Here is a 26,592-nt window from a genome sequence, read left to right as displayed (position 1 = left end):
GCTGTGGTGGCTGTGGTGGTGGCGGTGGTGGTGGTGGTGGTGGTGGTGGCAGTGGCTATGGTGGTGGTGGTGGTGGCAGCGGAGTGGTGGTGGTGGCAGGGCTAGTGGTGGTGGTGTTACAAATTTACACAATCAGTCCTTTATGTTACAAATTTACACAATCAGTCCTTATTTACTAACCGACTTAACTGGGTTATGATTTTTGGACTGAAATGGCACATTTCCAGAACGTCGGGGAGGAAAATGACGCATTTTTGAAAAATGGACTGAAATGGCCAAAGTGACCAAACCACAGGGACGAAAATGACAGTTAACTCTAAAAAAAAACTACATGGTAAAGTATAGAGTTTTTATGATATATATGACTAAATATAAGGGAAAAAAGTGTAAGATGAAATAGTGAACATGTTTGTGGCGGCCACAATTAAGGAGGTAGAGAGAGTACGTACAAGATGAAGTTGTACCTTGTGCATCAAAAAAAGAGTGTACCTTGGCTACAATAGTCATTTGTGATTGCAAGTGATTTTGCCAATTAATATATAATTAACTGTAGACAAACCCATTACATCAAATGATCTGATTGTAAGCAGTTTCGTTATAAAGAAATCAGGTTTCACAAAAGTTTTACAATTTGCATATTTAATGATCATTTTCTCTTCAACTATATGCATGCGACTTTTTTAGCTTATTATTTTTCGCACATTTAGATGTTTATAAGTACATACAATATTACAAAGTATATACTTATTCCAAGTAGTGTGAAAAAAAAAAAAAAACAATGCATGAAATCTATATATGATAAAAAAGAAACTGAATAAACAGTAGCCGCAGAGCATGTTAGGGTTTTCATACCATTTTACTTTCCACCTCCTGATACCTATCCTTCATCTCACATATGTGATACAGAGAGATAGATGTTAGAGCAGGGAGTACTCCACCGCCTCAGAGCGAGAGAATGCTGCAAACGACGGCCGGAGGAAAGAGAGAGATCGGATAAGAGAAGGAAGGAAGACAAACAACGGCCGGAGGAAAGAGATCGGAGGAGAGACGACAGCCGGAGGTATGCTAGATCGGATGTTGCGCCGGCTCTTACACTGATGACGGTCAAGCGGTTAGGGTTTCAATCAACTTCCGGTAAGCCCTTTACTATTGCATGTTCGCTATTTGGTTAGATCGGCTGTCCCTGAACCTTAATCCAACGACTAATGTTGATTGGATCAGTAGGTAACGTCCGGTGAGTTTCCGGCGAGGATTCGGTGAACGGGCAGGCGAAGATTCCGGTGAACAGGTAAGCACACAACACTCACAAACCATTAGAACCCATACACTTTGATCTAATGTGTGCATCGGATTGTAGTTAAGTTAAATATATAAACCCATTGAAATTTGGAATGAGAGATAAAGAAACAAAAACAATTAATTAAATAACAGAATCACAAAAAAAAAAAAAAAATTGAGAAGAGTAATTGATTGTTTAAATTGTTACAAAGTCAATAGTTATTACTCATGTTCATAAACGAAGACTAAACGGTCGACGCGAAACACGACAAGATTTTAAATGGGTTCGACACGACACGAATACATATATGGGTCGGGTAAGAGTAGAAGAACGCCTGGTTTTTCTCTGCGTACCTTTATGGGACATTCTGCATCTGTGATGTCATTGGATTTTCACCCGAACAAAGACGACCTCCTCTGTTCGTGTGACGGGGATGGGGAGATACGCTACTGGAGCATAAATAATGACTAAAGTTAAAAAAACTAAAATTTTACTATATTACGTTATTTTTTAGTATTAATTCTTAAAAAAGTTTAATTTTTATTAATAGAAAGTTAAAAAAGTTTGATTTGTAATTAATCAGTAGAGAAATTATGTAATTGTTGTGGATTTTGGATCTGTGTAAAGAGTTTATTAGTTTTTTGTTTCATTAACTAGTGTTGATGTTGTTATTAGTAGAGACATTATGTAATTGTGATACACTAATATAGAGTTTAAGCCTGTGTTTAAACTATTGATAGAAACATTTAGTTTTGGCCTACATTAAGACTATTCTTATGGGATTTTGTGACTGTATACAGGTGGATAATAATGGGGTAGGTGAGCTGGGAGATAGTGAGGTAGGTGGCGGCGACGGCGGCGGTGAAGCGGCTGTAAACTGGCAAAATGCTCGATACAAAGCCGAGGTACTGTCACACTCGCTTGACGAGCAGTTGTTGGCTTACGTGTCTTGTTTGCGAATTGCGACTCCCGTGGATCAGCTGCCCAGGATCGATGCACAGCTGGCGCAGTCACAGCATGTTGTCGCGAAGTATTCGGGGGTCTCGGTGGGCAGGGTGGTAATCTTGGTGATGATAAGGAGCTTGATCAATTCATGGTACGAGTAAAAGATTGCGAGTTTGTTCTATTGTTATGGTTTGAAAATTGAAACTGATTGATTTTTTATTTGTGCTATAATGCAGACTCATTATGTTCTGTTGCTTTGTTCTTTTAAAGAGCAACTGCAACAACATGTTCGTGTTCACGCTATGGAAACTGTTATCGCATTTTGGCAGATCAAGCAGTCGTTAAAGAGCTTGACAGGTTTTGTGGCTTTGTTGGTTTGCATTTCGGTTTGATATTTGTTCATGTTGTTTGATGATGATGATGGTTGAAGGAACGGGTGCGACAATGTCGGATGATGATGATCAAGTGGACAGGCGACGGTGATGCGAATTTGTTTGATGGGATGGGTTGTTTTGTTTTGTTTTATACTTTTATGTATGGAGTTCATGTTTTGCACAAATGGAACATAAATGTTATCGAGTTTTGAACACAGTAATTATTTTGACCGCCTGCGCGCCGCGAAGCACGCGCGAGGTTTAAATCCTAGTTATAATAAATATTGTAGTGACATGATGGAGTTTTTGACACTCGCATGATTATAATATTTCTCTTTTTGCTTTTCCCCATTCAAACTCTTTGGCTCAGCAACATGTTTTGATCAATAATGGTATAAAGTTACAAACCTATTAGATAGAGTTGGTATACATACAGGATAGGGTTTATGCGATAACCACCTTTATTGTGAAAACCGCAAGAATCAATGTGAACACAATAAAATAAACTCACTACACCATCCAAAACCTAAAAAAACCTAACCCCCCATCCCACCTCACCCCCCAAAAACATAAAAAAGCTAACCCCATCCCCCAAAAGCCTAACCCGCCATCCAAAATAAATGCTAAAAACTAAACCATAAACCTAAACCCCCCCTAAAAACCTAAAAAAAAAACCTACCCCCCCCCCCACACACACACACAAGCTAAATGTTAAAAACTAAACCATAAAGTTAAACCCCCAAAAACCTAAAAAATCTAAAAAGCACACAAAATATTTTTTTTATAAAAAATCGTTAGTTTTCGTCTAAAAAAATTTTTATTGACGAAAAGTAGCGATTTTTAATAAAAAATATATAAAAAAATTTTTTGTGTGTTTTTTAGACTTTTTAGGTAATTTTGGTTGTGTTCACATTGGTTTATGCGGTTCTCGCAATAAAGTGTGGTTCCTTACAGATCATTCTTCTTTATATAGAGGGGGGGGGGGGGAGATTTTGTCAAATCTCAAGCATATATAGAACTGCAAGATAGTTGGTGAGCAAGTGATGATCACTATGCATGAATTTAAAAAAGTGTTTCTTTCATCTATGCCCGCAAGCATAGTAGCACTTTATCTCCTACCTTTAGGAGTGTGTTCATCTAATGAAAACCATCTCATTATCCCTCACAAATTCATCAAACAAGATTTTGATCAACACAAGGTATTAAAATCAATCCTCTAGCTAAATCTTCTTTGTTTTCAAATTCACTTTGCCGGTGTTGGTATTTCAGAAAGAATATATTCATAAAGCTTACTGAATGATCGATTATATACGCAGATGAATTCCCGTCTTATATTCGATATAAAACTTCATGGAATTCTGTTGTGGGCTTCCATGGGGTTTTTGATGCCTCTTGGTGTAATTATAATAAGAACAGTGAATAAAGAAGAATGCAGCCCCAGAAAACTTAAAGCAGTCATATACATTCATGCTATTCTGCAGGTGAGTTTTCTTGTTAAATTATATTGTTTTGTTATAACAATAAAGATTAGATTTCCCCACTACACTTTAGAAGAAAGACAATTTGGAAATGGGCATTGCTTGTTTAATATCACATGCTTTTATCATTTAAAGTTTTCATCTTTTTTGCCATATCATCATTGCTTCACTTTAATCATGTATTGGTAGAATTTGGAATAAAAAGTTCAACTTTTTATATGGAAAGAGAGAAGTGGTGATAAATATTGAGCCCACAAATATATGTATTCTAGGCAGATCTATAACATTACCTTTAATCAACATTGCAAACTTTCTTTTGGTCTCTTAACTATAATAAGTAGGCGCTACCTTGTATGTAATCGTAGCTTTACAAGGGTTGGTAGGGATTATCTATGCCTAAATTATAAAGGATGTAGCTAGACATACCACCTCTATTGAATATATCCTCCTTATTGAATATATCCTCAGTGATGTGAGACGGATAATATATGAGGGGTACATTTAGCAACACTTACTGATATAAGTAAAAATGAATTAGGCATTTACTTATCTTTTATATATATATATATATATATATATATATATATATATAGGGGAAGGTTCATTTGAGAATAAATTTTTATTGAGAAGAAAAAGAATAAAAGGGTACAATTGTAAAACATTAAGTAGTTTTTTTCTTATCTTATTTATTATTATGTTTGACTAATTAATTAGTCATTAAGACTATAATCCTCCGCACTAAATATTTTTGCCTACACACATCAAAAGTTATCCTACACAATTCGAAATTTATCCTACACATATTGAAATTTATCCTACACAACTCGTAATTTATCCTACACGCCTCTTATTTATCCTACACTATAAATGAATTTTTATATTTATTTTTTGTGAAAAATATATATCTTAAAAATAAGTTACAAATTTAATATAGTTAGTTATTAAAGATGAAACTACCAATTAATGATGTATGTAAATTTACTAATATACCTTATAGTTACATTAAGTACAAATATTAAATGAAGTCTAATAAAGCATTCCTATTGGTTGAAGTTTCTTCTTTTTTCTTCTTACAAAGAATTTCTTCTCATTTGAACCCTTCACTATATATATATATATATATATATATGTTTGTATTAGTTTTAACAAAATGAAATGGTTTTATTATGTATATAACGAGTTGACGTCAGCATGCGCATTGCGACGAGATATGATTAAAAACATTATTTTTCTTGTTGTGTTACCCCTAGCTTACACCAAACAATGACAACAACAAAATCATATGCTATTGTCAGGTTTATATAATAACCTGACTTCGACTTTTAAACAAACTAAATAACTTAAATGATAGGGTGGGAGGTTGAGTCCAATTGGCAAAGTCATTGTAGTTAAGGTGTTGCTTGTCACACCCCCAATTTACCACCTAGGGCGTGTCCCTAATGGAGGCGTAACGATTCAACAGAGAGCCACTAATCATATCAAACACAAGTAATAATGTAATTAAATACCCAATTGAAAGAAATGTATCGTTTGAAAGTTAAATCAAAACCAAAGTACTGAGCGGAAGCATAAAAGTATCAATGTGTAATGTATCAAAAGCAAATTAAGATAACTGTTTATTATGACCACAACCACTCCAGCAGCATCAGACAGCAAGCTCCCAAGTTCCTTCAGTAATCACCTACAAGCATGTAAACAAGTGTGTCAGACTACGCTGGTGAGTTCAAGGTTTGCGTTTGTTTACCAAGTTGCGTTACCAGTCATGTGAGTAAAACAGTTTACAAAATGATATGTTGTTTGTTGTTATGATGTTTGCCGTTTTGATGTTGTTATTACTCGAGTACCGAATGGCCATCTGATATGTGATTGCCAACCCCAATGCCTCTATCAAAGCATTGGTCATGTTTTAAGGTAATTAGTTCACGCCCGTTCCCCTTGAACGTCGTGAGGGTGCCAAACCTAATAGCGCTATCAATTAATAACCCCCGTTGCCCTACAAGCAACGTGCCGGTAGATGTAGTGGTCTTACAGTGATAGAAAAATAGAGTACAATAACCAACATCCCGTTACCCATGCATTCCTCATCGGAACGTTACCCGTTAACCCTTCACTGGGATCCATGCTTGAGAAAAGAGCAATGAACTCACCTTTGGTTTGCTCGGTAAGATTAATTACTTTGTTTATCAGTTGAATAATCCAATCCTAGTATGATTTCAGTTCCAGTCAGTTACTTACTCACATAGATCACATATCTTTATTATGCAAGTATGGACAAGCTTGGCACATTTTATCACACGAGTTATAGCGAGTATTCCAGTTATATATACACCTTCAAATCTCAAACCCATATACCATAACATCACATATTAACAGCTCATTTACCATTCACATACACATAGTTGGTTCACGTATACGTTCATATCACAAACTCATACTACACCCGACACATAGCAAATAACATCACGTTATCACTAACCAACAATTATCATGCATATACAGCCCACCAAGGCTTCGGCCCATATTCAGTTTATAAATCTATACATGTACACCTAAAATCAATTACCTAACCGAATTACATATGAAATATATACACCAAGCAATATAGAAAAATATTCACATTGTCGGGATGACTACCAAACCGTACACTATACCCAACCCCACCATACCAGGCCCAAACCAAATCAGACTAGGCTATTGAGCCTGTGTTTACGGGCCGAGATACAACCGCCGTGGGAGGGTGCAAGTCCACACACCGCAGCCCAAGTTAACATCACAGCCCACAAGATACAATACCCACTTCGGCCTGATGATATGCATGTTACCCCTCTAGTTCCTTATCAAAAATCATTTATTAGAAATAGCCAAACCGCCCCTTATAACCAATCAAATCAAGCACATAAAGGGATCACATGATCAAATATGGTAGCCGCCACATACATCACACACATACTAATATTCAATCACTTTAATTCTATTGGACCGATACAAGTTGGTGGGTTTGACTAACATGGCATCTCACATGATTTCCTAAACTCATATGTTTGCATCGAAACCACAAACCCCACATGGCCGCCCTTTTACTAGTTGCCCCTTTTGACTTAATTCAACCACCATTCTCTATTATTACAATACACCAACCCGCCCCCTATTGGACCCTTGCTTGGTCCTCTAACTGATTAACACCTCAAAAACCCTATCACTACCATAAATCAAATTTAAAGGTAATGTATCACATGTTTTCTGATGTTAATTAATGAGGTCTGCATCAATTAATTATGTTCTGTTTGTTAGGTGACATGATGGCCGACATACTAGTATAATCATACATGTCTAGAATTAATACAACTTACAACAATTCCTTGGATCATATCGACACACAACAACTTTTATTCATAGATCGCGCATGATTAAGATAACCAACTAATATAAATCACATCATGGAAAGAACATACCGATTGCAGAATTGTCGATAAAGGAGATGGTCACGAGAGGGGGAGGGATATCTACTGCCGTACGTATTCTTGGGGAAGGTAGGGTTTGTTATCGTTTTAAACTAAACGTAATTTGATTTAGAGTATAATTCGTATGTTCCTAACCTATAAGGATTTCGAAGTTGGGCCGGTCACATTCTCTAAACAAACCGATAAGATGCTAAATAATGAAATCATGAAGGTGTTGATCATCAAACAATAATATACCTATGTTGGGCCGATTATCATGCAATAATATGGCTAATATGTTGTTAATTAATGTGTTGGGCCGATTATCATACCATAATATGTTGTTAATTATTCATCATTGAAACGTATACGGGTTTTGTGTCACACTATGTGGGCCGAGGGGAGGAGAGGCCCAAACGGCCAAGGAATGCATGAACGGTATGAATGGTTCCGCGAGTGATTACATAATACCAACCTGAATGTTCGGGTTGTCACATCATCCCCAACTTGAAAGAAATTTCGTCCCGAAATTTGGCAAGCGCCAAGTGAGAGAAACGAGGTGCGAAATCAGGATTGTTGCGGGTTCTGCTCAGTTGTGACATCATCCCAACTTGAAGAGGAATCTCGCCCCGAAATTTAGCAAACAGTCACTGAGGAAGCTAGTTTTGTTAAGCGTTTTCGCGGGGTCTCACATCATCCCCAACTTGAAAGAATTTTCGTCCCGAAAATTGATCTAAAACAATGGTTTAAAGTAAGTTCTGTCGAACTCGATCTATAGATACTTTACAACGCCTGGGGCTAATCTTGTGATCAGTGGAGATCATGGTATGGTGGTTAGCGTGTTGTTATATCAGTTGCCAATCAATGAAACAGAGGATTAATGAGGTTCGTACAAAGAATCGAGCGAAACAGGGGTCCATTAAACATTCGAAGGATTTGGTCAGCAAATTTGTTGTCTAGAAGTAATTTCCAGTAGTGGTGCATGGCGGCATGGCACAACAGGGAGGTTCGTCACATTGCGGCCGCGTGAGTGTATCATTTGTCCAAAACAGAGTTTGGTGGGTAAAGGTTAGTGTTGCAAAACGACATATGCGTGTAACTGTGACTGCTTCACTTCTAGCAGCGATGACAAGTGAAAGTGATAAGGTTCGTCTACAGGGATGCGTGGGTATAGTTCTCCTAATCCCGTGTTCGTTCGGAAGTTCCATCTAGCGATCATCGGTACCCGCGGATAGAAGCGATGCTCCGCGTGTTGTAGGGTTGGGTTTCAAAAGCTGCAAGGACGATGACAATGCCAACAACGGCACCACCACGATGATCTTAAACTGATAAGGATTCCCCACTGGGGAGAGGGAACGCACGATTTTCTTTTTGCAGAGAATTCTCTGCTTGATACATAGATAACCAGGATCATGTCAGAACTTACAAGAGTATTGGGAAGTAGGTCAATGTCGAACACTTGACCCACGAGATCAAGTTTACAACCAAAAAGAACATGAGAAGCTTCTATTGATTTACTATCAGTCAGTTCTACTACATGCTTATTTACAAGGAGGGTGGAAGTCAGTCCTAACTAACGACTGAATTCCTAAGGCACAAAACTCCAATTGAAACAAGAGTCGAATAAAACCGAAGTAGAAAAGGTTATTCAAAGAAGACGTACCGGCCTCTACATTACCATCATTGCGAGTCTTCCCCAGCGCCAATAGTAAATACCCTTCCACGTGCTCCGTTCCCACCATTGTTCCCATTGTTGCCGCTTCCAGTATTGTTGTTGTTGCCAGCATTCTGATTGAGCTGAGGGCAATCCCTCTTAAAATGACCCTCATCACCACACTGAAAGCACCCTTTTTGATTTCCCTGGTTTTGTTGCCCTTGCTGTCTCTGATTCGACTGAGTCTGCTGCTGCTGCTTTGGCTGAGGGGCCCTACAATCCTTGGCCTCATGGCCTATCTTGTCGCACCTGCGACAAACCCGATCACACTGCCCATAATGATGAAACCCACATTTGCTACACTGAGGCTTCTTTCCGGCATAAGACCTCTGATTTTGATTCGCTGAGGATGATTGGCTAAAGCTGCGAGTACTGCCCGTGTCTGTCTTCTTTTGGGGCTGAATCGAGTTGGACGCTTTGTCCATATCACCCCACTTGCGTTTGCCATCAGTGACAGGAGTAGTGGCTGTAGTGGCGGCAGTAGTAGCTTTAGAAATACGCGGTGGCAGTGAGTCGCTTTCCACCTCCTGATCAATAATCTTATGAGTCAACCGGACAATCTGGGTTAGGTTATTGAGGTTTACGGCAGTAACCAGCCCCTTCACTCGTGGAGGTAACCCCTTGATGAATAACTCGATCCTTCGTGACATAGGTCGAGACAAATTTGGACACAAATCAGCCAGCTCATACGATCGCTTCACATATGCTTCAACCTCAGACCCCACCAGTTTCAGATCGTAATACTCGTTCTCTAGCTTCTGTATCTCGTCACGAGGACAGTATTCCTCCCTCATTAATTCCTTGAAGTCGTCCCAAGTAGTGGCGTTTGCTGCATCGATACCCAGCAGCTGAACCTGGGCATTCCACCAGGTTAAGGCACCATCCTCAAGCGTGCCCGTCGCATACTTCACGCGGTCCCCCACGGGACAGTTGCACATGGCGAACACTGACTCAGCTTTCTCGAACCACCTCAGTAGTCCCACAGCCCCTTCCGTCCCACTGAAGGTCCGTGGCTTGCAATCCATAAACATTTTAAACGTACAGGCAGGCTGGTTGTTTGGGTGCGCAGCTTGGTAGGCTGCCAGGGCCTCAGCCACACGTGTGTTTATCAGATTTGTTAACTCAGCCTGAGTCATGTTGATGCTACCGCGACCGTGTCCTCGTCCACTCATGGTTCTATATTAGGGGAAGGGAACGAATTTAGGAGTCGAAAACGAGGAAAGTACTCAGGTTTATCACGTTAGGGACGATTAACTACCATGTTCATACACAAACAGGGAAGAACCCCTCTTACACTCGTTAAGCCTCATTGGGATTTGCATGCACCACGCGTTATTATTATGTGTGCACCCATGATAATAAGGCGGTTTGCATGCTCCTCTCGATGCTTCTTAACTTATGTTTGAAGTTTCTCCCACTCCAATCAACACAAAATAAGCACTACCAACAAGATTAAAATTGACTAGATACAAGTGTTATGTTGCACTAACAATGTGTCATGATGCCTACCATGTCGTATCGTGTATGCTATATATATATAGTTACGTTTACTAGGCATAGAGAGCATAAGCTAAGGAGGAACGAACCTTGCAGTCTGAAGCTGAGTGTCATGGTCATCATTTGGATCAATTCGGTTATAGTCTGGTTTTATGAAAACGTTTTTAAAACCGAGTTCTCTATAACTAGTGGCTCTGATACCAAACTGTCACACCCCCAATTTACCACCTAGGGCGTGTCCCTAATGGAGGCGTAACGATTCAACAGAGAGCCACTAATCATATCAAACACAAGTAATAATGTAATTAAATACCCAATTGAAAGAAATGTATCGTTTGAAAGTTAAATCAAAACCAAAGTACTGAGCGGAAGCATAAAAGTATCAATGTGTAATGTATCAAAAGCAAATTAAGATAACTGTTTATTATGACCACAACCACTCCAGCAGCATCAGACAGCAAGCTCCCAAGTTCCTTCAGTAATCACCTACAAGCATGTAAACAAGTGTGTCAGACTACGCTGGTGAGTTCAAGGTTTGCGTTTGTTTACCAAGTTGCGTTACCAGTCATGTGAGTAAAACAGTTTACAAAATGATATGTTGTTTGTTGTTATGATGTTTGCCGTTTTGATGTTGTTATTACTCGAGTACCGAATGGCCATATGATATGTGATTGCCAACCCCAATGCCTCTATCAAAGCATTGGTCATGTTTTAAGGTAATTAGTTCACGCCCGTTCCCCTTGAACGTCGTGAGGGTGCCAAACCTAATAGCGCTATCAACTAATAACCCCCGTTGCCCTACAAGCAACGTGCCGGTAGATGTAGTGGTCTTACAGTGATAGAAAAATAGAGTACAATAACCAACATCCCGTTACCCATGCATTCCTCATCGGAACGTTACCCGTTAACCCTTCACTGGGATCCATGCTTGAGAAAAGAGCAATGAACTCACCTTTGGTTTGCTCGGTAAGATTAATTACTTTGTTTATCAGTTGAATAATCCAATCCTAGTATGATTTCAGTTCCAGTCAGTTACTTACTCACATAGATCACATATCTTTATTATGCAAGTATGGACAAGCTTGGCACATTTTATCACACGAGTTATAGCGAGTATTCCAGTTATATATACACCTTCAAATCTCAAACCCATATACCATAACATCACATATTAACAGCTCATTTACCATTCACATACACATAGTTGGTTCACGTATACGTTCATATCACAAACTCATACTACACCCGACACATAGCAAATAACATCACGTTATCACTAACCAACAATTATCATGCATATACAGCCCACCAAGGCTTCGGCCCATATTCAGTTTATAAATCTATACATGTACACCTAAAATCAATTACCTAACCGAATTACATATGAAATATATACACCAAGCAATATAGAAAAATATTCACATTGTCGGGATGACTACCAAACCGTACACTATACCCAACCCCACCATACCAGGCCCAAACCAAATCAGACTAGGCTATTGAGCCTGTGTTTACGGGCCGAGATACAACCGCCGTGGGAGGGTGCAAGTCCACACACCGCAGCCCAAGTTAACATCACAGCCCACAAGATACAATACCCACTTCGGCCTGATGATATGCATGTTACCCCTCTAGTTCCTTATCAAAAATCATTTATTAGAAATAGCCAAACCGCCCCTTATAACCAATCAAATCAAGCACATAAAGGGATCACATGATCAAATATGGTAGCCGCCACATACATCACACACATACTAATATTCAATCACTTTAATTCTATTGGACCGATACAAGTTGGTGGGTTTGACTAACATGGCATCTCACATGATTTCCTAAACTCATATGTTTGCATCGAAACCACAAACCCCACATGGCCGCCCTTTTACTAGTTGCCCCTTTTGACTTAATTCAACCACCATTCTCTATTATTACAATACACCAACCCGCCCCCTATTGGACCCTTGCTTGGTCCTCTAACTGATTAACACCTCAAAAACCCTATCACTACCATAAATCAAATTTAAAGGTAATGTATCACATGTTTTCTGATGTTAATTAATGAGGTCTGCATCAATTAATTATGTTCTGTTTGTTAGGTGACATGATGGCCGACATACTAGTATAATCATACATGTCTAGAATTAATACAACTTACAACAATTCCTTGGATCATATCGACACACAACAACTTTTATTCATAGATCGCGCATGATTAAGATAACCAACTAATATAAATCACATCATGGAAAGAACATACCGATTGCATAATTGTCGATAAAGGAGATGGTCACGAGAGGGGGAGGGATATCTACTGCCGTACGTATTCTTGGGGAAGGTAGGGTTTGTTATCGTTTTAAACTAAACGTAATTTGATTTAGAGTATAATTCGTATGTTCCTAACCTATAAGGATTTCGAAGTTGGGCCGGTCACATTCTCTAAACAAACCGATAAGATGCTAAATAATGAAATCATGAAGGTGTTGATCATCAAACAATAATATACCTATGTTGGGCCGATTATCATGCAATAATATGGCTAATATGTTGTTAATTAATGTGTTGGGCCGATTATCATACCATAATATGTTGTTAATTATTCATCATTGAAACGTATACGGGTTTTGTGTCACACTATGTGGGCCGAGGGGAGGAGAGGCCCAAACGGCCAAGGAATGCATGAACGGTATGAATGGTTCCGCGAGTGATTACATAATACCAACCTGAATGTTCGGGTTGTCACATCATCCCCAACTTGAAAGAAATTTCGTCCCGAAATTTGGCAAGCGCCAAGTGAGAGAAACGAGGTGCGAAATCAGGATTGTTGCGGGTTCTGCTCAGTTGTGACATCATCCCAACTTGAAGAGGAATCTCGCCCCGAAATTTAGCAAACAGTCACTGAGGAAGCTAGTTTTGTTAAGCGTTTTCGCGGGGTGTCACATTGCTCCCCTTGAAGTAAAGGGTTCGAGCCCCGCCGAAAGCGGATTTTCTGTAATTTAAGCTATTTGAAAGAAAAAAAAAAACTTTAATGATAAACATGAATGAAATATATAAAACAACCAATTTACTATTATCTTTGATCTCTTCAAAGTCACTCGTGAGATCAATTGAGTTAACCACCCTAATCTTCAAATGTTGTTTTTCAGTCTCAAACCCATCGTGTTTGTGGTATACCCGTTTATGGCTTTATGTGGTTAAAGTTACCCATTGACATGTCTAATTCCCAAAACACAATATTAAGCTCGACTCAAACCAACTTGAAATATTAAATATTTATGGTTTCTAACAACTTCAATATACTAAACAGGTGCAAGTAACTATGCGAGTTTCACCTAATAACAAACCCATCCCAAACCCATGGCATTTTTTAAACTAATCTAATCCTTCATATAAACTAATCTAGATCAAGTGGTGGAAGACTTAAATTTCTCTTGAGAGCTGCAAGTTCAACTCTCATTTGGTGCAGAGTGAGACATTGGTGGACAATGATAGGAGACCCAGGGAAACCTGGGTTCGATCCTTGAGCCAAACGGGTTTTACCGGTAATTTCACCGTCGTGCCTACGGGCGGGTGGGTTACCGAGTTTTCCCCAGAATTGGTGGTGGACTCGGGTTACTCTCGGAGTACTCCGTTTGGTCCAGTGGGTGCCCCCAGAGTGCTTGGGATTGATTCTGTTGGCCGTTCAAAAAAATCAAAATCATCAATCAGAAGAATGATACAAATTATGAGTAAATAATAGATTTTATTTCCAGCAAATAAAACAATACCTAAATAATAGATCTCATATCCAGCAAGTTTCACCCATTTTTAATAGCTTCTTCTTATCATCATCACCTTCATATGTTTCTTCTCTAGACCTGCTTTAGGTTTCTTTGTTGGTTCTTTGTCAGGTCCAACAGTGAGTATATTAGTGTGCCATTTTTTAAAATTTCCAACGATATCCACCAAATCATTGTCTCCGGTGATCGTTTTCTTGTCTCAATAGCCAAGGACTCTACATGACCACCATAAAAGCTTTTCTTTATTCATCGTCGACAAGGATTACCACTTCGAAACCACTCTCCAACAAATTATGGATTAATAACAGTACATATGGATGAAAATATGCATAAGGGAAAGAAACAAAGGTTCACACAAAACAGAGCCGACTTTACTCACAGTCAATACAAAATTCATGATCCTGCATCGTTCGAACCGCCAAATAATCCCCTAATTTCGACAAAAGAAAAGTCCATCAACATGAAATTAAACACAAATTTACTGACTAGGCAGATTTATTCTTCCATTTCCTTAATAATATTTTCACACACAGATTTGAGTTTTACATACCGTAGCGAACTATACTAAACGATCACCGATTACTACAATCCCTTATGCACCCTTTCACAATCATCACTAGTTAAAACTTCCATCAAAGTCATTTTACAACAGCAAAAAGATTGCAGTTACCATCAAATTCATTTTAGTTATTCCCCTTGTTTTGTGATAAGCGGTAATAGGGCATCTAGTTATCCATTGATTTCACACCATGCCCCACAAAAGAACACATTTATTAGCTTTTCTAGCTTTCTAATTTTGTTTTGGTGACCAAAAACTGATTCGTTGTCATTAGAAGATCATCAACCCATATAATATTAAAAGATTTTTATTTTTAATGTTGTCAAACAACAATATAAAACAAACTAAAACTTTTCGTGCTTGCAAAAATAAATGGAACATTACGAGTGATGAAATTAAAACATACAAATAGATTAACATGAATCCACATATGTATTTTCAGAAACGCACATGATGTTCATACATACAAATAGAGAACCTAATAATCAATAGAGAAACAAATAATAAACCAATTGGAGTATCACGAAACTTAGGATGATGGTATCGAACATACCGGAATCAAAAGTTCGGACGTAATGATTATATTGAGTAAAAGTGAAAATCAAAATAAAGAGTTACTGTAGCTGTTGACAGGCACTATCGGAACAAACATGTTTGTTAATATTATTTATAACTAGTGGGATGCATGGGAAGAATTCCGTATAAGTTACAAAACATAAAGTTATGAATTACAAAATTACATTGTAATATTGTACCGATTTGATATATGTGATGAAAAAAAAACATAGATACCTAATCGGATGGATAGAAAAATATAAAAATAAAACTGGTTCTGGTAACAAAAGTTAAACACGTCCGCGTATGAGTATTAAGGGAACGAAAAACAGAAGTCACTATACATCACTTTCATTGTTTGTTTTTGGTAGCTGAAGAAACACCGGATCTAAATGACCGGAATCAATTAGATCGGGAGGTAGGGTTTCGGCAAAAAAGTGTTAATCCTCTTGGCGATTGCTGATAGGAACTATTTCGTCGGAAATCTCTGCAAAATAAAAACGCCGTTAGCCTCGCCACGGGAAGAATGGAGGTTATCTACGTGACCACCCTACGGCGTGAGAATAAGTACAATGATCTCAAAAAAGATGAAGTAGTAAGAGTGAAAGTAAGTGAGAGTAGATGAATAGATCGTACCTGAATTCTCATATTTATTACCGAAGTTTGGCGCCAAAAAATATAACGGAGGTAATAACGGAATTATCTTTTCCATTCGTTAGTTATCTCCCCATCCATGCACACGGATCGTGATCTTGATCAACGGCTGGGGAGATGCCACGTGGAAATTGGTTTGATCTAAATTTGTATATAAATTGTCGCCATCATCGTGACTTCAATGAAGGCCCCAGATTTTGCCACGTCACATTTGGTTATAACCGAATGAGGATTGTGCACGATGGTCTTTAAATGCCTTCTAGAAGATCTACAGCTGTAAACTATTGCTCCCATGCCACGTGTCATTCTGTTATAACAGAAAAGATTCCTTTTGTTCCAATCCTGATTTCATGCGCGTGGATATATTTAATACTTATTTTTTAAATCTTCAAGCCTAACTATACTCTTGCGCGAGCCCGCGCAAGAGTGTTAGTTGAATATTTGTCATTTCTTTCTCCGGCGCATGGTCATTGAGGACTGATTTCTCCAAATCTTGTTTAGAACCACTGCGCGGCCGCGCATGGTTTTGTTTAAGATGATTTTGGAATGTAGTTATGGTATGGTCTTATACGCTTGCGCAGGGTTTTTGGAACCATACCCTTTCAAGTCCCCCAGTCCAGTGGTGCTGCTATGCGCAAATGGCAAGTAGGTGGAGCACTGGACTATAAAAATGGAGTGTGCGCTTTTGTTGTTTGAGAAGTGAACAAGTTGCTCGCCGTAGGGTATGAACAAACTTCTTTCAAAAGATATTTCTTTTCTTCAAGATGAAGTTCTCATGATTTGAATTTTGAAAGTGCTTGATTCGTGGCAGACAAGTTGATAAAATGTACTGTGGTGATGTTGACGTGTGATGGTTGTGTGACAGGCTGTCATCCGTGTCAGACGTCAAACATTAATTGGGAGTCGCCAATCGTGGTTCCTACGCGCGCGTGAAGCCCTTTCTGTTTCCCCACTCACCCTTACTGCCTTGATAACCGTGTTTTCCTAAAAAGAGGGGTTTTACGGTTTTCAAGAGCATTAATGGCGATGGGTATATAAACTATTCTTGAATAATATCAAAACCTATTTAATTTCTAATTTTAGTCTTTAATAGATAACATATATATACGTAAATATATATAGGGGTTGGTTAACGTACAATTGGGCTTAACGTGCACTGCATACGCTTTTAATATATAACATGCGATTTTTTTTTTAAATCAACATGCGATTTGTTTTTTTCCAACATGCGACTTGTTTTTTTTTTCAATATGGGATTGTTTTTTTAACATGCAAAATATTTTTTTTCATGTAAATGAGAATTTACCTCTCATTTTTTCCAAAAAAACCTCATCTTGTATACCCAAAATCTGTATGTTATATATTTAAAACGTACGTTAAGCCCAATTATACAATACACTTTCAATATATATATATGTATATATATAGGAGAAGGTAGCTAAAAAAACACAATTTTTTTTAATAATTTTTTATAAAAAAAATCGCTACTTTTAGTAGCAATTTTTTTTTTAAATTAAAAAATTTTTTTGGCTACTAAAAGTAGCGATTTTAATGTAAAAAATATTAATTTTTTTTTGTGTGTGTTTTTTTTTATTTTTTTAGATTTTTTTGATTTTTTTAGGGGTTTAGTTTTTAGCTTGGGGGGGGGGGGAAAGGGGTTTAGTTTTTTTTTTTTTTTTTTGGGGGGGGGGTTAGGTTTTTTTCGCTATTTTAGGTTGTATTCACATTGGTTCTCGCGGTTCTCGCAATAAAGGTGGTTCTCGCATGAACCTTACCCTATATATATAGGGTGGAGTTCTAGAGTGAACACTAGTGTATTTGCGAACTGAGTGAACAAATCCTGGCCATTGATCTACACACGTGTATGGGCAGGATCTCATCATCAAATCGTAAAATACACTAGTGTATTTCAACATCAAATTCTGGTCATTAATCTACACACGTGTATGACCACGATTAGTTCACTCAGTTCGCAAGCTACACTAGTGTTCATTCTTGAATCTAATCATATATATATATATATATATATATATATATATATATATGGTTGAGTTTATTGTGGGTACCACTAGGAAACCATAAGTAAATAATTAAAAGCAACTCCTTAAAAATATTATTATATGTAAAAATATATTATTTTATAAAATCTTTTTCGGAGCTTTGATTTGCATATAAACATATGTGAGAACTCCATGTAACATTTTCTTTTAAATTTTTATTGTTATTATGATTATTATTTTTGCTAAAGTATCCATTTTTATCTTATTATTATGGAAAATTGAAATAAAAAAGAACAAAATTATATGCAAAAAATTACACCAGTGTGAAACAAAAATACACATGCGTAATTTTTGTGTAAATTGATGGATATTTATTTTACGTAAGTTTTCTTACACATATGTAAACTCACTACCATTTTTTTTTTCAATTTTTACATATTTCTTAGTAGTCAATTATACATGTTTTTGTTAAAAAATGTAAAGTCACTACCATTTTTTTTTTCAATATTTACATATTTCTTAGTAGTCAATTATACATATTTTGGTTAAAAAACATATAAAAAATCGTATTTCAAAGTTCTCACAACTCGAGAGAGTTTTCAAGTGATCTAGGTCCTATATATATACTTAAATTATAAAATATAAATAAGATATTAAATTTTTAAAGAATCAACACAGTTATTCACATCGTGATTATATTTTTGTTTTTACATGTGTTAGTTTAATTATAAATTTATATTATATTTATTAACTCAAAAATAGTTTATAAAATATGCTAATCTTAAAATAGAATAAAGAAAATATTATAGTATAAGTTGTAAAAGATAATAGTCAATAGAGTTGGTGGAAGGACAGCGTTAATTGATATCTCAAAGAAGAAGCTACATTATCATTTAGTTAATAAATAACGTTTATGGTTTCTAAAATGTGTATATATAAATTTTTACGGGTTAGATAAAGTTTCAATAATAATAATCTTTTATAAAACTAAGAAACCATACTTTGACGACACGTAAAGTCACCCTAATTAATGATAAGAAATCTAGCGTTGTTTGGTCATTATAATGTGATCAATTATAATCTTCAATTGTAAGCTTAAATATACTTATTAATTTATAAGTTTGTCTGTACTTTCAAAGGGGACGTTTTTCTTATAATAATTGTGAACAACTTGACACATTTTTTTGGTCGGTATCAGTTTTCTAACTTTTCAAAGTGTGTCAAGGTACTTGGAGTGCTCCTTGCATGTGCTGGAGCTATCCTCTCTGTAATGAGCTTCGAAAACTCATTCAACAACACTCACCAGAAAATAGGTTTGGCACTTTATGCTGCCATCCTGCTGCAAATGCTGGTTGGGTTTTGCCGGCCTAACAGGTATTTATCATTGCTAAACAAAAGAGTATCATCGACAGTCGCTAATTACTAACGGATATTGTCATATCCCACGTAATTAAAGAGAATAAAAACACTTTTTTTTGATCGACGAAGATAAAGTTGGAAGAAAATAAACTTTTTATTGTTATGCATGATATTTAACAACGGATTCGATCTGTCGCCTAAAAACAAATTTTAAAATTCATCTGTAGAAATATCTACTTTTTCTTTTTATATTTTAAGTCCCTTAGCTTGGTTAAACAAAAATTATATACTTCTTTTTTTTATCATCATGAAAAATCTTTCGTCTAATCGCTAAAAAGTTCATCGATAATCTCTGTTGGAATTTGGAAATATTACCTACGGCCATTACCGACGAATTAATGAGCGTTAGTAATACTCATTTGTTTTGTGGTGTATCAATTGTTTTGTTAATTACAGCCAAAAACATCATGGTGGCAAACAATAACAATTTGAGCCTTGTTTCCCAGGGGAACGAATAGGCGGACGGTTTGGTACGTTTTCCACTGGATTTTCGGGACAATGATTTCACTAGTTGGGATCTTGAACACTTACACAGGTCTAAAAGCATATCACAAAAGAACATCCATGAATGCTAGGCTTTGGAGTATACTCTTCACAGTTGAGGTCTCTTTCATGGCATTTTTCTACCTTTTCCAAGAAAAATGGGATTACATTTACATGCAAAAACAAGGAGGAACAAAAGTTGATGAACCAGTCATGGTGATATGTTCTGATGAAGTTGACAATCAAAAGGAGGTGTTATCACGTCAATCGTCAAAGAATAGTCAATCGTCAAGGAATAGTAATTCATTAGGGAATTACTTCGCCAAAAGCAATGCCTTGAAGAAACTATTTCAAGTAACTTAAATAAATAAACTTATTCATTAGGCCGGGCTTCTTTTCTTTTTTATTTCAATATATTCTTTTTCATTTCTAGGTCTTCTAACTATTTCATAAGCATTTCTAGTAGGTTTTATAAACATGTTTGACAAATAGGATGAAGGGTAGCAAACTCAATGGAATCTTTTGAGTTCGCTAGTCTAGCTCTAGCAAGCGAACTTATGGTTCTCGATAGAATGAAGGATCGAGTTTGCTATTTTGACCAACGAACTCAAGGCAAGTTTGCTTGTCACCTTAGCGGCTGTGAGTCCGTATTTGTCAAACATGTTATAAAAAAAATCTATAAATGCGTATAAAATCTCTAGGACACCTAGAAATAAAAAAGGTTTGTTTTCTCTACTGCACTTGGAATTGCCATAATGTTTGATTTTGGTAACTGTGTGTGTAGATTTGTATATATTGGATAGTAGAGGTGAAGCTAGGAAGAACAACTTTTTGTGTCCTTTAAGAAAAGTTAATAAGATTGTATATGCTTGAATGCAAAACAAATGGTACCAGGGATGAGTTACAGTTGAATAAATGAAAAAAAATAACAATATGGAGTTCATTTGGCGAAATTAAAGTAATCCTTTAGTAAGCAACAATTTTTAAAGTAGATCATATATCAGGGAAATATTTATGGGAATTCGATTCGTATGCATGTCTATGTTGGGATTCAGTGGTGTTAATTTTACTTTTTTTTTTTTATCAAAACGGGTTTGACATATTTTATTAATTAAATATATAATTAATGAAAACGCAGCGAAATAAATATAAATAATCAACACCAAAAGTGAATCGAACAGGATCATGGTTACAAACATGCAAATACGATACATAAAATATTTAATCTACCGATGAGAAAAATTATACCCTTGTGGTTAATAATTAACCGTGTGAGACACCAAGGTACAACGAACGAGTGCTAGAACACGAATACGGTAACCGAGTGTGTGGCTTGCGGAACAAGGAATCGCGAGAAATAGAAAAAGGGGGCGGCATCGTTTGCTTGGTGGCGGCAAAGAAAAGGAATCCCTTTTCTCTTTTTCTCTCTCACGGCTGTAATGCCTAATTTGTATATTTTAATTAGAGTTATTAATAATATGTATATATATATATATATATATATATATATATATATATATACTAGGTTATAACCCCGTGTATTACACGGGTTAAGTAAATAAATTTATATACTAAATAATAAAACAGTATATATTTAAAAACTTCCTCTATTGCACGTGTTGAATAAATATAATTTTATATTAAATAATAAAAAGTTATATATATAAGAACCATATTGTACGGGTTGAATTAATATAATTTTATATACCAAATAAAAAAGTTATATCTTTAAAACCACATGTATTACACGGGTTGAATAAATGTAATATTGTTTACCAAATAATAATACATCTTTAAAAACTCTCATTTATTACACGAGTTAAATAAATGTAATTTTATATACCAAATAATAAAAAAAAGTTAGTAAATGTAATTTTGTATAGTGAAAATAAAAATATTTAATACATTAATATAAAGTTTGGTTTTCGTGATAAATAATTTGTTTTATTTAAAATGTTTTAAATTAAAAATTTACAATTTCAGATAATATTTTATTAGAAAAATAGAAAAATGATATTCGAAATTTAAAGTAGGATAAAATTTATTATTAGCTCATTATTCATTTATTTATTTAATTACTATAAGATAAGTTTGGAAGTAAGGCGAGAAAATCATAAAATAAATACCTACAATGAACGACATGTATTACACATTAATGTTTTATTATATAGTATAGTATAGATAAAAATTTAGATTGATATAAATAGATTATTTTGTTGTATCAAAATTTGTTAACGAAGTGTCAATAAATTTAACCCATTATTTAAAACTCCGTAAATGTATAAGTGATAAATAATATTAGTTAGAGTAAATTACGATTTTGGCCCCTGTGGTTATATCACTTTTACCCTTTTAGCCCAAAAAAGAATTTTTTAACATCTGAGCCCCCAACGTCTTTTTTTCTAACCCTTTTGGCCCTTAACACTAACCCCATCCATTAACCCCATCCATTAAATGTTAGGGGCCAAAAGTGTTAGAAAAAAAGATTTTGGCCCCTGTGGTTATATCACTTTTACCCTTTTAGCCCAAAAAAGAATTTTTTAACATCTGAGCCCCCAACGTCTTTTTTTCTAACCCTTTTGGCCCTTAACACTAACCCCATCCATTAAATGTTAGGGGCCAAAAGTGTTAGAAAAAAAGACGTCAGGGGCCAAAAAGATTAGAAAAAAGACGTTGGGGGCTCAGATGTTAAAAATTCTTTTTGGGCTAAAAGAGTAAAAGTGATATAACCATAGGGGCCAAAATTGTAATTTACTCTATTAGTTAAATAAATAATATTATAAATGAGAAGGAGATTAAACTAAATAATAATTATCCATAAGAAATTAAACTAAATAATATTTAGTAGGAGGATTATCTATAATTAATTAGAAAAGATTAAACTAAAACAATACATATCTATAAAACATGGCCTAATATGATGACAAGTGTCCCCAAAATGGTTTCTTTTATTATATAGTATAGATTAGATTAATAACCCTAATTATCTCTTAGGCCACTAAAGCCCAACGCGTCTAGTACAAGCCCAAAAGCGATACTAAGCCCGAGAAACAAAGTTTAATTAAATAAGTAATTAAACGTTATATTATTTATAACCCGTATAAATAATAAATCCCGTTTTTCATGGATATATAATTATTCTAGATAATTATATATTTTGTTCCGTTAATTGTTCGTGGTCACCAGCTAATCAAGTTAAGTGGATTTAATGTTCGGTTACTCAAGGTGTAACTCTTACGGGTCATAGCTCGGTCAGCAGCGTTGACTTATCGAACCCGTACATATAAATCCAACAGTCTATGGGTTTATAGCCTAGTGGCATCTTGGGGTGGGATAAAGCTTTGGGACCGATAAATCTTAGGTTCGATTCCCACAATGGGTGTTTTTCCCATATTTATTGGGGTTTCTCCTGAATTAATGTATAGACATTATTGCCTAGTGGAGATGGATATGATCGGGGTGGTTTCGCTCGTGGCACGATGATACTTTAGTGGTCCGTCAGTGATCCAAATTTGCCGCTAAAAAAAAAAGGAGACCTCACTCAAGGGATACTCTACAATACAATCAACTAAAATAACTACTTTAAATCGTCACCTTTTAAGGATCCCAAAATTGATAAAAATTACGTACTTAAATCTATGGTACAAAATGTGAAGATTTAAAAGCCGCCAAAAACATGCGTTTCACTTTAAAGTGCACACCATACCTTTCACTTTAAAATCCGAAAAAAAACAACCTATATGTTCATGTTTTGATACAAGGTATACCTTTCATATTAACTTCATTTGTTTTTCTGGTTAACACCCCTTACATGCAAGGCATGTGAGGGCTTTTTGATCATTTTAGTTATTTTAAAATTAGTTTTCTTTTAAAATAAACTACAAATCACCATCCCTTTTCTCTCATCTTCATAAACAAGATATGTTTTTCCAGAGGCTTGGTTGGATAAACGTAAACTCCTCACCTTTATTGGATCTGGCACAAGGCTTTGAAATAGTGATATCTGAAAGTTCAAGATTTAGACCACATTCTCTAGTAAGGATTATCACCTGGTTCCCCAACAAGATCATCTCTAGGGTCTGGTTCAGTGTAACCTGCTGCTTTTGCCTCCATCACTACTTCACTGAATTTCCGCGTATCAACAAAAATATAGAATATATAGCTCAATGTCCTGCTGCAAAGACACATAAGTAAGAACAGGTTCGTATGTTTCAAAAACTTCAAAATTTTACTGTTGAAAGGAGAGAAACCCCAATTGTAATAAAAGAATACAAATCGTGATTAGCATATGAAGTGACCAACCAAGTTAAATTAAGACTTACTCCAGACAGAAGAAAAAACATATCTTTAACATACATGATACATGGTAAGTGACATACCACGTTACAAACCAAAACAACTAGATTAAACAAAAAGTAATATATTAAAGATTTGAATCATACTTAAACCTAGCTTTAGTGACACATCCAGGAATTTTTTTCCAAAGGATTCACTTTTTTTAAGTGTTCCAATATCATATGTCCAAACATAAAAAAATACGGAACGGTTCGACAATTCGTGTCGGGCAAGGTTCATAACATAATAAAAATACGATACAATAATGAAAAAAACATCGTCATCATAAATTAAAAAAAAAACGAAACATAAATGAGATAGTCTTTACGAATAAAATAAAAAGCATACCTAAAGTTGTTCCCTACGAGGTTTCATCTTTTGAAAATGTTGCATTACATTCTCGATAGAAATTTGTTGTAAAAACTCTCTTTCAACGTAGCAAATGCAAGAATCGTTCATGTATCCGTCACCCATCCTATTACGTAATTCCGTTTTTACATGCTTCATTAAAGAAAAACTTCTTTCAACGCTTGCCATTGCAACCGGTAAAACTAGTGACAACTTCATTAATCAATAAACCAATTGATAATCAATGTGTTTTCTTGTTTTCACCATCTTTTTGGCAAGATAACTTATCCCATTCAAGTTGTTAAATCGACTATCTTTTTTCACATTACGAATGTAGTGGCCGAGTTCATCAATAAGATCGTCTTTTCATCAAAAGTAAAATCCACCCCTGGATAAAGCGGTTGTTTCTTTAACATGAACAAGACCGATAAAATGCTCCTTCACAAATCCTAATTTATCAACATACCTCAAAACCACAGCCATTTGTTCCTTTCTAGAAATATCTCTCGATTCATCAACTAATATAGAAAAGACATCATCACCAAGTTCTTCAAATATCTTCTTTAACACTTCTTCTACAAAACAATTACAAAGATGATGATTTAACATTTGATAGTTTCCTTTAGAAAATACCTGAAATTCCCCTTTGCATATTACCTAAATATCAAACAATAAGTTTCAAAGATTACAAAGTTACTAATCAACGATCATGAACCGAAACGTACACAAACAAGCATCATTTTGTTAAAACTCCAAAGCTCAAAAAAGCAAAAATTAAGTAATTAACTTGAACAAAAAAGCACAAATTACGCAATTAACTTGAACAAAAAAACACAAGTTTTTAATATAAAACAAACATGGAAGAATTCAACAACCAATTAAAAAAGCACAAATCTAAACCCTAGGTTTCACAACCATTTTCACATGGAATTATCAATGAAAAGCAATGTAATTACCTATAAATTTGTGTGATTGAAAGGAATCAGGAAAGGAATGGTGAGGTGGAGAGCGCACGACTGTGGGTGGAGACGAATGGTGGCACGTGGCTGGAGACGAACGATGGCCGGCTTAAGGGTTTTCAGTTCTTCAGTTTAGTGTGCGTGTTTTGTTTGGGTTTGATTGCAGGGGCGACACCCAGGGCGGATAAGTAATAAGTTACTAAACCCTAAAATCATTTTTAGGAGAAAAAAACGCAAAAAAACCAGCTTTTACCAGACTCGAACACATGATCTGAGGTTTAATATGCGCGCATACATACCAATGGACCATCTTCAGATTTGTTTATAAGGTTCCCTCATAAAACTTTAAAGGGTTCCTTCAGAAGTCTTTATATAGATTAACACTATAAAATACGAACCGAACAGGTTCCTAGGAACCCCCGAGTTGGCTATAAATCCGCCCCTGCCTAGCTTCTAGAGTTCTAGTTTTCATTTTACTTAACACTATTGAGGGTATATAAGTAACTAGCAATTACATAACAACTATTTCAAAATATTGTCAAAGAATACATATCAGCCTGCAAGCACACATATTTATACTCAAAATAGGCAACATTATTTTTTTCGCTAGTTTATTCTTCAAAGAGTTCTTCAACGAACACTCTCTCATTAGTCATTCTTATCAAAGTACTGGATTTGATTTTTAACAATTAAGAAAGAGGGTTTCTTGAATGACCTGAAAATTCCTTCAATTCTTATAATCCTAGCCCTTATTTAAAGGATGTTAGATAATGTCTT

General features: G+C 35.8%; 1 protein-coding gene and 2 long non-coding RNA genes across 5 annotated transcripts; 2 read left to right on the top strand and 1 right to left on the bottom strand.

The window, feature by feature from the left end:
- The first annotated feature begins 828 nt into the window (after nt 1–828).
- Nucleotides 829–2,811, top strand: LOC110921078. Of its 2 annotated transcripts, none has more exons than XR_002582149.2 (4): nt 829–1,134; nt 1,222–1,288; nt 2,080–2,375; nt 2,461–2,811. It is a non-coding gene; the product is annotated as an uncharacterized LOC110921078 (long non-coding RNA). The 2 variants fall into 2 exon arrangements; XR_002582150.2 differs by having other exon boundaries at nt 830–1,134; nt 1,225–1,288.
- Nucleotides 2,812–3,609: 798 nt separating this feature from the next.
- On the top strand, nt 3,610–21,047 carry LOC110921064 (cytochrome b561 domain-containing protein At4g18260). Of its 2 annotated transcripts, none has more exons than XM_022165340.2 (4): nt 3,610–3,797; nt 3,915–4,079; nt 19,497–19,645; nt 20,137–21,047. In XM_022165340.2, exons 1-4 carry the CDS (start codon nt 3,642–3,644, stop codon nt 20,534–20,536), a joined length of 870 nt encoding a protein of 289 aa, XP_022021032.1. In that variant the 5' UTR covers nt 3,610–3,641; the 3' UTR covers nt 20,537–21,047. The 2 variants fall into 2 exon arrangements, with proteins under 2 accessions (XP_022021032.1, XP_022021024.1); XM_022165332.2 differs by having other exon boundaries at nt 19,488–19,645.
- Nucleotides 21,048–23,942: 2,895 nt separating this feature from the next.
- Nucleotides 23,943–25,963, bottom strand: LOC118480616. The gene is made up of 3 exons (XR_004863575.1): nt 25,813–25,963; nt 24,857–25,431; nt 23,943–24,347 (listed from the first exon to the last, which is right to left on the bottom strand). It is a non-coding gene; the product is annotated as an uncharacterized LOC118480616 (long non-coding RNA).
- Between the last annotated feature and the right edge of the window lie 629 nt (nt 25,964–26,592).

Source organism: Helianthus annuus, chromosome 1 (genome assembly GCF_002127325.2).
Source record: "Helianthus annuus cultivar XRQ/B chromosome 1, HanXRQr2.0-SUNRISE, whole genome shotgun sequence".
Taxonomy (NCBI): Eukaryota; Viridiplantae; Streptophyta; class Magnoliopsida; order Asterales; family Asteraceae; genus Helianthus; species Helianthus annuus.
Note: the sequence above shows the minus strand (reverse complement) of the source record. Positions and strands in the feature narration are given on the sequence as shown.